Source organism: Sceloporus occidentalis, unplaced genomic scaffold (assembly GCF_023333645.1).
Source record: "Sceloporus occidentalis isolate IW3139 unplaced genomic scaffold, rSceOcc1.0.p SCAF_3, whole genome shotgun sequence".
NCBI classification, from domain to species: Eukaryota; Metazoa; Chordata; class Lepidosauria; order Squamata; family Phrynosomatidae; genus Sceloporus; species Sceloporus occidentalis.
The window spans coordinates 65,156,053-65,167,384 of NW_028316983.1; the positions used below are offsets into that span (position 1 = coordinate 65,156,053).

General features: G+C 40.5%; 1 protein-coding gene across 4 annotated transcripts in view; it reads left to right on the forward strand.

The window, feature by feature from the left end:
* The window catches only part of CUNH6orf89 (chromosome unknown C6orf89 homolog), a 34,898-nt gene extending 25,461 nt beyond the window's left edge, over window positions 1-9,437 (forward strand). For all 4 annotated transcript variants that reach the window (XM_089514761.1, XM_089514763.1, XM_089514762.1 and 1 more), the window contains exons 4-8: window positions 2,188-2,339; window positions 2,443-2,582; window positions 4,523-4,649; window positions 5,864-5,987; window positions 7,353-9,437. In XM_089514761.1, coding sequence (XP_089370887.1) covers window positions 2,188-2,339; window positions 2,443-2,582; window positions 4,523-4,649; window positions 5,864-5,987; window positions 7,353-7,438 — 629 coding nt within the window. In that variant the 3' untranslated portion in view covers window positions 7,439-9,437. The remainder of the gene's footprint in view (window positions 1-2,187; window positions 2,340-2,442; window positions 2,583-4,522; window positions 4,650-5,863; window positions 5,988-7,352) is intronic.
* The last annotated feature ends 1,895 nt before the right edge of the window (window positions 9,438-11,332 follow it).

Here is an 11,332-nt window from a genome sequence, read left to right on the forward strand (position 1 = left end):
GTGAAATCGCGCCGAAAAGCACCAAAAGTTTTTTCGTAACCCGAAAAAACTTTCGTAACCCGGAACAATGTTTTCCAATGGGATTTTTTCGTATCCCGAAAATTTCGTAACCTGGGTATTTCGTATCCCGAGGTACCACTGTATATATGTCTGTCTCACAGAACTGCCTGTTAATTTATATAGGAAAAAAGATTGAGTAATAATGATATAGTGTTTCCTATTATAAAAGCTGGAGTTCAAGACTGGGTAACAGGCTGGCTCTTGTGTGAAACACTTTTCATGCAGGTTACTGACTTTCTGATATGCAAAAGAACACCCTTAACAATACACCTGAAACTATTTTTTAAAAAGCCCAGTTGAGATACTACAGGAGTAGTTGAGTGAAATAATCAGGACAAGCAAAAGCTTTCTAAATCATCTGGGTGAGACTCAGTGCCCCAAATCAGATGAAATAAAATAAAATTTAAAAAATTGTCCTGTTTGGCAGATGTAATGGTAAGACCGTTAAGTGCTTTCATGTCTTCTTGTGCTAACTGAGTGAATCTGCAAAAATGATTTACAGAGATTTAGTCTCAGAAGCATTTTAATGGACTTCATTTCCCATGAGTTACCATTATTAGGGTGTCTTCCTAGAAAACAAGACCTTTGGGGCTGAACAGACAGGCCAAAATAAAGCAGCTTCAGGTCACTTTGGAGGTATGCTGTTTAAATGACACATGCATCTTAAGAGGCCAGAAGCTGTGCTAAAGCTGCTCTCCAGTCCTTAGGACTCGTGGGTGGCTTTGGTGTGGCTTCCAGCCTCTTAGGACACATGCATCATTTAAACAGCATACTTCCAAAGTGATCCGAAGCAGGTTTATTTTGGCCTGTCTGTTCTGGTTTCTTTATTTCCTATTACTGGCAAACATTCTTTTTTAACTCTTTCTCCCTGCATTGGATTTGTATTGACTGAGGAGAGGGATTTTTATCTTTTTGTCTGTGAATAGGGATGAGTAGTGTAGCTGCTGATAACTAAAATATGAAGTATTTTTGCTTTAGTACATGTCCATGCATGCTTAAGAGGCATACAGTGTTATGATCAAGTATCCTTTGAGAAAGGTTCTGATGCAAGTTTTCCAATAACAAACAGGTCATATTATGGTCTTTCTGGTACATATCACAATGATAGCACAAACAAAGGACATCATTCCAGGTCAGTTTAATAAGACAAAAAGAATTTACCACTGTGCTTTGTTTTGCCTCTAGAGAATCTCTTTCTGAAAATTGTAATAGTACCAAAATCTCATCTTCATTTTTTTCCTCTTAAGACAGAACACTAGTTACCTGTGTTTTTGCAAAAAGTAAAAGAAAGATGTAGATGGGAAACAAACTGCCTCATTAGTTTGATGAAGAGAATTATTTTTATTCAGTCACTCAATTCATATTGCTTCTTTAATAAAAAAATGAACCAGTATTGTTGCAGCGTCTGGAAGCCAGCTTTGGGCTGTGGCAGGACAGGAAAAGCCGCCCATACCCTGGCTGAAAAAGGAGTGGATCTTTTCCTCACCTTTTTCAGCTGGGGAAAAGGCAGATTGGGGCCACAGTGTGTGTTTGCTGTGGTTCCAATCCGTCTTTGGACGGGGCGGCTTGAGGCCACCCCTTCCACCAGTCTGTTTGGTCCCTAAACCTCCTTAATCCAAAAGAGTAGAATTCAAAAGAGAGTTCTGGAAGTATTGTCATTTGCTTTCACTGGGCCAGACAATTCTTGTCACTTCTTGTTTCTATTAAAACTGTTGAAAACAGAACTCCTGGTCCTTAAATGTGATTTTGCATATGCCTTAAACACTCTTTCCTGTTCATGTTTGCATTTGTTTAGCAAAATTGTCAATTTCCTTAGTCACTTGTTGAATATTGTTAAGCTGCTGAAAGATCCCAGAGTAGCATGACATGTAGCCACTGCCATCAGGAGTGTTGTATTCTGGTGTGCCCTCATTCTGGGTTTGTGAGATGGTCTACTTGGGAATTTTTAGACAGAGTGACATAACACATGTTACCCCTAAAGATTCCTGTGCAGTGAATTAGCTTAGTAAGTATTGGTGATCTCATCTACAACAGGGTTAGCAAAGACAACTTTAATGTTTGGAATGTATTGTTTGGTTAAGTGAGATCGTGGAGTTCATGAACCTCTTATATTCTTTTTTCCCGAAGAGTGTCAAGATTGGTTGGGCTTAGGCTGTAGACAGAATACATCTCTGCCTGCCAACTGTTCCTGCTGCTGTTCCATGAAGAACCTTGTGGCAGTGGCTGACCTAGAGCAACTATCAGAAAAGCTTCTACAACCTCAGCTACTTTTGATCAAGGTAACCTCACAGTGTCGAATATCTGACAGAATGCAGCAAGCTCCTTGGGCGTCTGAGAAGACCGTTCTAAAAATACCATTTGATTTTCTCCCTTTCTCATAAGACAGGGCAATATCGGTCTTATGCGGAAATGAAATATTTTCAGCATCTATATCCTGAATTGACAGATTTTGTGGTACAAGAGGATTCATCTGAGATATGGAGCAACCATCCAAGGCAGAGACTGGCATTTCAGATGTTCAAGTGAGTTTGAGCTTTTTACTGAAATTGTATCCCATCTCCTTCCAGAACTGACCCAACTGAAGTATACATGACACATCTTCCAAAAGCCTTGTCGATGATGAGGAAGAACACTAGAAAGGGTGATATGACTGTCCCTGATGCCTTCATAGTTTCTCTTTGTACTGCTACTTGGCCAAATCAAAAATTGCCCCAGTCAAGTTTGTATTGTAGTATTATGTTACCATCTTAGGGGAACAGGTTTCTGAGGCTAGAATTCTGGTCACTACAGAATTCATGCTGGTATAGCTTCACATTATGCTATTGTATATAGTGTTTGTGGAAGAAAGTGTCCAGTGTCCCCCCCATGTCTCCCTGTGTAACAGCTGACCTCTGCATGCAGCCTCAGCTAGAAGGTGCAAGGGTACATCCTCACAACAAATGATTTGCTGAGGGGAAGGGGGGGCGGCTTTTGGGCACTATCTGACGGCAGGTGCACAGTTATGATCCAGGCACAGGAGTTATCCTTTTGGAGCTTCAGTGGGTATATTGGGTGTCCAGGAGGGAGTCGACTCTTCTGTGAAAGCCTCTCTGTGCCTCTGCAGAGGGTGCTACATGTTTTCATGCTACAGTGACAACTTGCATGTTGTAGCTTAGAGAGCTCTGTAAAATTTATAATTTACAAATTGTGGAGCAGGCCCCTGGCCAACTGGGCAGGAGTGGAGGACAAAGTTCAATCCACACTGTGCATACTGGAGGGTTGCAGAAATCTCTAGGCTGCAGTATACATTTGATGTCATGTTTACATGCCACTACTAGAGGACTTTGTGAAGACATACTGGAATCCCCTTTTTGGCCAGAATTTGAGTCTGAATGAAGACAGTGGGACAAGTAAGTATGTGTAGGATTTTGCTTCTGGTGGCACAAGTGCCAGAATCTTTCAGGAAATATTTGAAATAAAATGGCCATATCTCTTGCTATGAAATTCTAACATGATATTTTTCCTAATTTGCACTTATTTTATAGTCCATAGTGTATGATTTCTCTAGTCAAAAGATTTGTTGGTCAGAACGTGGTTCTTCCCCTTCCCCTTTCTCTGTGTATGCAGTAAAACTGTATTCAACACCATGGGTTTTCTCACTACAGTCTTGTTTAGGCAGCAGTACTTGCTTTCAACACAGCAGCCTTTCTTCACACTCCCCTCCCCAACATTCATCAGTCAGCATTTCTGTAAGCCCTCCCTGCATCAATACCTTCCTGAGGAATGGTCTGGAAGAGAGAATGTGATTGTGTCCATGAATGTGCTGTAGGAACATGCTCTCTTTGAGCCATTCCTTTTTGTGGAATACAGTGTTCTGTATCCCTGAGTGCTGTTCTTATTTTATGAACTTGTGATGGACAGTTTGGGTGCAGGATATTTAAGTATGAATCATGACAAGTCCCCACAGTGGGATTTCTAAAATGTATCCCTGCCCTCTCGTTTCCTGGAATGGTAAATAGGCTGATTCCCAATTCTTTCCCATGTGGTTTTAGTTAATGTTGGACTAGGTGACGCCTTCCTTTATCTCCCTTCTTCAGCATTTCATTTGCTGATGAACTTGACATTCTTTTTTTTTTCAAAGAGTGTCTTAAATATATGTGACTATTACATCTTGGTTCCCTGACAATAATGCTTTTGGGGTAGAAGAGACATGATCTGAATTTAGCCCAGGGAGGTCTAATCACTAATCCAAGCTCTGACAAAACTATACCCAGTACATTGAGTTTTAAAATTAATTTGTTTTTTCACTCTTCATTTCAATCTGTCTGTTTCTTTCTTTTAAAAAAATGTTACTTATACAAAATAAAATTAATGATAATTTCTCAGACTCACGGGTAGGAATATCCTCTGAAGTGGTTCAAAATAGACTTGGCAGTGATGTCATTTGTATGATGCTAAGTTTGTGGTCTAAACTGTTCCATAGGCAAAACCATCTGAATAAAACCCAGATTCTGCAAGACATGTTCCCCATCTTCTCTTCACTGCTGTATCCAAAGGCTATTTCTCTTGAAAACTGTTTCCTCATCCGCCACCCGCGGCTTCAGGACAAGGCAAGTAGTTTAATATTTATGGAAATACTTGAACAATACTTCCCCCAAAACTCAAAAGAGTTTATGTCAAGGTGAAATTTAGATCAAAAGCAAAAGCAAAATGAAGTAATAGGATCTGGCAGCTGCTTCAGAAAATCAACAGAATGGTAGCTCTCCTACAGTTTGGGGGCTTTTAACTTTAAAAACCCTGGTATCTTGCTGTTGCCATCCAAATCTGTCAAATGCAGACAATAGGGACTACTGGCTGGGTCTCAGTGGCAGGAGTCTACACATTCGGCTGGCTTTTCTAGTTGAGTTAAAAATTGTAGCTGTCAGATCTCTTCCTCTACGGATAAGCATACCCCAAGTGGTTTCCTAAGATAAGTGATAGTTGGAGTAGAAGTTGATTGAGTGCTACTGTAGGAAGTACCTCAAATTCTATAAGCAGCAAAACACACACACCGCTTGGCCTTTCCTTTGCAGCTTGCACTCTTGGATTGCTGTTGGGGGGGACATTGTCAAACAAATATTTAGTCATGTTTGCCTGCAAGCAAAGGTGAGCATAAGTACTAGGTCCCTGTAAGTTCTACTTCCTGTCTCATACCCAGGCTGTTCGTGAGAGCTAGGTCTACCAAGAGGCCTTTTTTCTATAGTTGTCTGTCTGATTCATGCAGCTGTTTCAGTGGATCTTATGCTTGGTGGTTCCAGCACCTCAAATTAATGGTTGGGATGATTACTGCCTGTGTGTGTACTTCTCTTCACAGATAGAGGCAACCACTGGGAGAAATTATTAAGTGTAAATACACAGTGCAGAAGTGGCATCAAGCATGGCTTGTTTTAAAGGGACAAGCCACTTTGCTATGTTGTCTGTTCTATTCTGTTCTGGCTAGGTTTTTGATAGTATATAACAGCACTGTAGTAAACAGTTCTTCTACATCTTTGATTCCTCTGCTGAAAGGGAATGAAAAAATAATCTTCTAGCAGAGATTAAGTCAGGAGGACTAACCAGTTTGGTTAAGCATAACCTTTTTGGTTAGTCTTAAAGATTCCACAAGACTATTTTTCCTTCCCCACCCCCACTCCCACCCCCACCCCCAAAACAGACTAAAATTGTGACCTCTTTAAAATTTGGTTGTTCTATGCTGTTCATTGTTATATGAAAGTGCTGTTTTATTTTCTTCTGACTGGAAGCTCTGATCAGGATAATTGAAGTTCCCTCCTTTTATATTTCACAGACCTACAGGCTGCAGAGTGTCTTTGTGGTTGGGAGTGGCCAACTTACCTTGAATGTTATCCCTTCGTCATTGTGTAGAGAACATTGTGAAGCTCTGGTGGTGGAATTGGAAGCTGGGGATATTGGTGAGTATTGATACTGCAGCTTCAGCTGATGCTGCGTTGCAGCAGATGGGCCCCTGTAGCATTTTGTGTTGTTCAGTGCTATTAATTGTTTCTGATGTGCTGGAAGATGGCAATGCATGACTTACATCTGATTATATTTTTTTTCCTTCTCCCCAAATGTTCTAAGTATTATTATGCAATAAAGGAGAAAATGTTTTCAACACTCTGTCTATTGGAGAAAATGCATACACTCTGTACACAAAATGTGCTGTTCTTGATTGGTTCTTCCTTACCCTGGAAGGATGCCTTGCAATTGTTAGAAGTTCTGTGCTTAATGCACTGCAGGCCAAGAACAACTAAACATACCTATGGTACATCTATCTTGATGGATCATGTTTAGCTACATTTCAAAGAAAACAATGTAGAATGGGGAGAGGAATAAAGAAGGGGCTTATATAAATGTTATGTCAGTCTGATTTAGCAAGAATGAGAGAGTTTTATTGCACTTTAAAGATTAACAGATACCTTAATGTTTAACAGATATCTCTGTTTTAGGTCAGAAGTGGGGAAATGTGGTCTGTGGACTATGTGCACCCTTTGGAGGATATGTTTTCCAACCCTAGAACCCTCCTGAGCCCCTTGGAGCCCTCAGACTCCCCCAAATATGTTGGCCAAAAAGTTGGTCAAAAATCATTTAAAAACATAATCAGACCACTGCAAAAATGTGACAGTTTGACACCCCAGGCCAGTACTACTCCAAATTTGCCAACCAAACAAAAACAAAAATAATCAAAACTGGAAATCAGCCATATTTTGACTGATTTCTGGAAATATCTTATCACTTCTGGTCATTCCCAGAGGAGCTGTGTGTTTCCCCATGTTTCTGACAGTTGCCCACCTCTGTTTTAGGTCAGGATCCTATTTCTTTGACTCAGTCTGATATTGCAAATATCAGCCTATAATGGAATATATTCCTTGGTTTTGTAAGATACTGTACTATGTGAAGTTTCAGTGTTTTGAAAAAAGAAAGGAGCTACAAAGTATAACTTAAGCCATTACTAGGTTTAGGTTCCCCTGTTACCTCTGTTTGGGGGCAAGAAAAGTGTATAGAATAGTTCTCTTCAGTATTACGTAGAGTACAAGCAGGGTGTTATTGTAGCATTTAAGGATTTGCTGTTTCTAATTTGACTGCCATTCGGTGGAAAGGAAAGAAGTGCCTTGGGGCATCATTAGATCTAACAGCAAAAATAAATTCAGAAAGATCAGTTTAATTCATGGAGAAAAGAGCTTATAAAGAACATTGTCTTTAAAAGGAATGGTAATGCAAAACAGACTTTTCCATTATTTTTTTCCTCCCTCCCCCCCCCCCCCCAATCACCCTGAAAGGTTTTGCAAATGTGGATTATTGGACAACAAGCTTCAACTGCAAGGGATCAGAACCCACTGTAGTTTGTGATGGATCTGCCAGTTAAAAGTTGTGATAAACAAGACCATTGAAGTACATACAAACTCAGGATCACAGAGGAGGAAGCAAGAGTGCAGAAGAGAGGATGATGCTTTATCCACAATTTCCAGGAACGTGTTTGCTCCTGTTCTTTGCAACTGCAGTGACGGAAGGTCTGCACTTTCAGAAGGCATCTTCTGGCCTCCTATGTTCCTTTGGCCTTTCCCTCAAATGTTTGATAGAGCTTTAGGAATGCGTTCTCTCTTATATTCTATAGGTTTGTCTTTAAAACCAGGTGAAAGGGTTTTGACATGGGGAGAGATCTGTACTACGTTCTTTGTGATACATGCTGTCTTTTGACACTGAAGAGGAAACCTTACAGTTCTCACTAAACACTTATTTCCACACATCTTGGAGAGGTAACATTATTAGCACTGATGGGTCTGTTTCTGCATCCGTTTTGCATAATAATCAAACTTCTGAAATGCCATTTGTAATCCAGGGATACAACTGTCCCCTGAACAAATGTATGCTCAGGTTCTGGTTCTGAGTTACAGAACAACTTTATCCACACTTGTATTTTTCCCACTTGTCTTGTTGTGATGATACTCATGCGTTATCACAATTTTCAGACATTCTTCTCACTAAAACAAACAAACAAAACAAAAACAAGCACTGTATCTTTGCTAACCCAAACACTGATGTGTCTTTATGTAATCCTTCGAATGTGTGTGACTTAGGTAGAGTTTGTATAGCTGACAAGGAACACTGCACATTTTTTCTCCATTTTTCTTCAATAATATTGGAATGCATATTTTTGTTGCTTCCATGCTCTGTGTCAGTTTAATGCCAAGTCCAAGATTGTTTGAAAGTGACTAATAATTGCATCAAGCAGCCAATTTTGCTAGAGGTTGACTTTTTCTTTTCTCCCTCTCCTCTCGCTAAGAACACCCTGAGCACTATTCTGTTATAAATTAGGCCTTTTTGTGGTGTCTGAGCTAGGCACCTCAAGCTAACCAGTCACTTCGGTCTTCTGTGATTTTGTCCACCTGAGCCTGGGAAACTATACATTGAAAGTTTTCCATACAAATTTTGCTTGTTATTCTGTCCAACTGATGGGTGGATGCTTTGTAGGCAGAATTAGAGTAAAGACATTCCTAAATATCTCTGCTGTCAATATGGTTGCCCCTCTCCTCTTTCTCTGTGTTTTGATAATGTTTTCTCCATCGAGGTCTTAAAATGCATGTTTATTCTCAAGCATCTTCCAGGTTTTATGCATTTCCTCCTGTTGCTCATGGGCTCAGCTGGCCAGTGTCTTTAGAGAGGATCAGTTTCAAGCATGTGTTCTCTCTAGTTCTAATGGTGCTTCCCAGGAGTGGATCTTTAGGGTCCTGCTGGGTTAAGATAACTTGCAGATGTGTCAGGCTGAAGTTGGAGCACAACAGTCAAGGCTGAAGCATACATTTTAACATGTTTTGTATGCTTTGGGGGATTCTTTTGTTTTCAAACAAGTTGACTTTGCTTTTACAAACAAGATGCAATTTTTTTCATTTGTAAATGTAGGTCATTTTCAAAAAAGGGATGAAAACGCTGTATTTTTCATCTGTAGAAAATTAGGTTGGATCTATAATGAATGGTCTTATAGTAGCCATTAATGATCCCTGTCCGAATCAGATTCCCCATTCTCCTGGGTAGTGTTCAAATAGACAATGGTCGCCCCATCCTGGCTCCTATTTATATAATACAATCAGCCCTCCACATGTGCTGGTTTAACAACCATGGATCTGGTTATTCATGAGTTTGCCATTGCCTTGCCCCACCCACTTTCCAGGATGTTGGTTCAGGTTCCTTGGCCCATACAGATAAGAGTGTAAACTGAATTAAGCCTCCCCAAACTGTTGCTCTTTCTGTGTTCCTACCTCTGTGGGTTGAAGAGCACAAGGAGTGCATGCCTGGGAAGTGGCCACTCCTGCTTCTCTCCTGAGGCAGCCTTGGGCTTAAGAAAGTGTGATGGCAGTGGTGGCACATAATAAATAATAATAATAATAATAATAATAATAATAATAATACTGTATTTTCTGGCGTATAAGACGACTGGGCGTATAATACAACTCCCAACTTTTTTAGTTAAAATACAGAGTTTGGGATATACTTGCCGTATAAAACTACCCCTCTTCCAATGCACACCAAATAAAAATTTTTAAAAATCAGATTTGATTTCAATATGGTAATTTTAATTCAAATGCTTATGACTTGCAGGTACTTAGCAGTAAAACTTGTTGTATACAAAGCCTGCTTGGATTGGTCAGCTCTCCCTGCCTGCCCAGCCCTCCCTGTCTCCAAGACAGTCAGAGCGGTAGTGCAAACATGGCTCTTTTTTCAATATCCTGGGTGTCCTGGATGCCTGCAGCTTGCTCCGCCCTTCACTTTCACCTTCCTGGTGAGGCGGCCCCTCATGCCGTCATCAGGACCACGTTAAGTCACTTCTTGCCATGAATCCTGGTGAGTGGATTTTCTTCTACCGTACTTGTACAGCACCACTCTTGCTGCTTTCATATGGTCGCTGCATACGGTGGAGATGCAGCCATGGCTGTTTATGAGCTCCCCTCACTATATGTGGCGACCGCAGATTCTCCATTTCAGCTCAGAAGTTGCAGCACCTGCCCTATAAGATGACACCCAGTGTATAAGATGACTCCCGACTTTTGAGAAGATTTTCCTGGGTTAAAAAATCATCTTATACACCAGAATATACAGTATTTTTTATTTCTATCCTGCCTCTCCCATAGGATTGAGGTGGTTTGCAATAATAATAAAATTCATAGAATTCATACAGTATACACTGTATGAACAGTATACATACAGTATACACTGTATGAACAGTATACATACAGTATACACTGTCCTCTCCTTCCCTTAAACAAGAATATAGTAATTCCCACATAACAATAATAAGATACATTATAAAACATGAAAACCATCAGAGAAACCATAAGCATCTTGGGAGAATCACTAGGGTGGTCCATATCAGTGGGTGTCCAAGTGAATTATTCTGGGAAGGTCTGTCAGAAGATATCCGTCTCGATAGCCTTTTTAAAACCATCGAAATTGGTAGTGTGTCGGATCTCTTCCGTCAGGCCGTCCACTAAAGCGACCATGGCGGTCTCGACTCTATACCCTATCCCAAAGCCAGTTTGAAATGGATCCAGGCATGGCTGTTAGTCATGCATTTTGCATGCTCCCGACTCCTGAAGCTGTGAATGTGCATTTGGCAGCCTTGGACTGTGGCAGTGGTGGGGCCTGACCAGCAGAAGCACATTCTGTGTAATCCCTAACCTTGGGAGCCTGCTAACTGCCCGCTTCCGCCTAAGGAGTGACAGCTGAGTCTTACAGCTGTTTCTGCTGCTGCTCACCATACTCACAGTTTTTCCATTCTTACTACGGGGGAGGGGGTGTCGTGCCCCTAACTCCTCAAATGTGGAGTGATGGAAACATGCATAATAAATTTCTGAAATACAATGAAAAACTAGCTTGCAACAATGAAAAACATGTATGTTTAAAAAATTAGCAGTCGAGGCTTCAACTGTTAGTAGTTGACCATTTTAATCTGCCTCTTTCCTCAGCATTTTCCCTTGACCAAATGGCTGTCCTTTTTGATTCCCCTTCCTTTTGTCTATAAAAGAAATGCTCATGCTTTATAATCTGGTTTTAGTTGTGTAAAGGAAAAAACACTAGCCTTCCTTCTCTACATAAAGTATCATGTTAAATAGGTATGTGATAACAGAAGGAGCTGTAGGAAATATGTATAGTTTGCTTGTTTTATTGGTGTGAGAGGAATTTAACATATAGCAATTCTTGAATATGTTGATATAATCTGGTTAAGACACAGCAGTGTTTACTGTGAAATATATCCCACTGTATG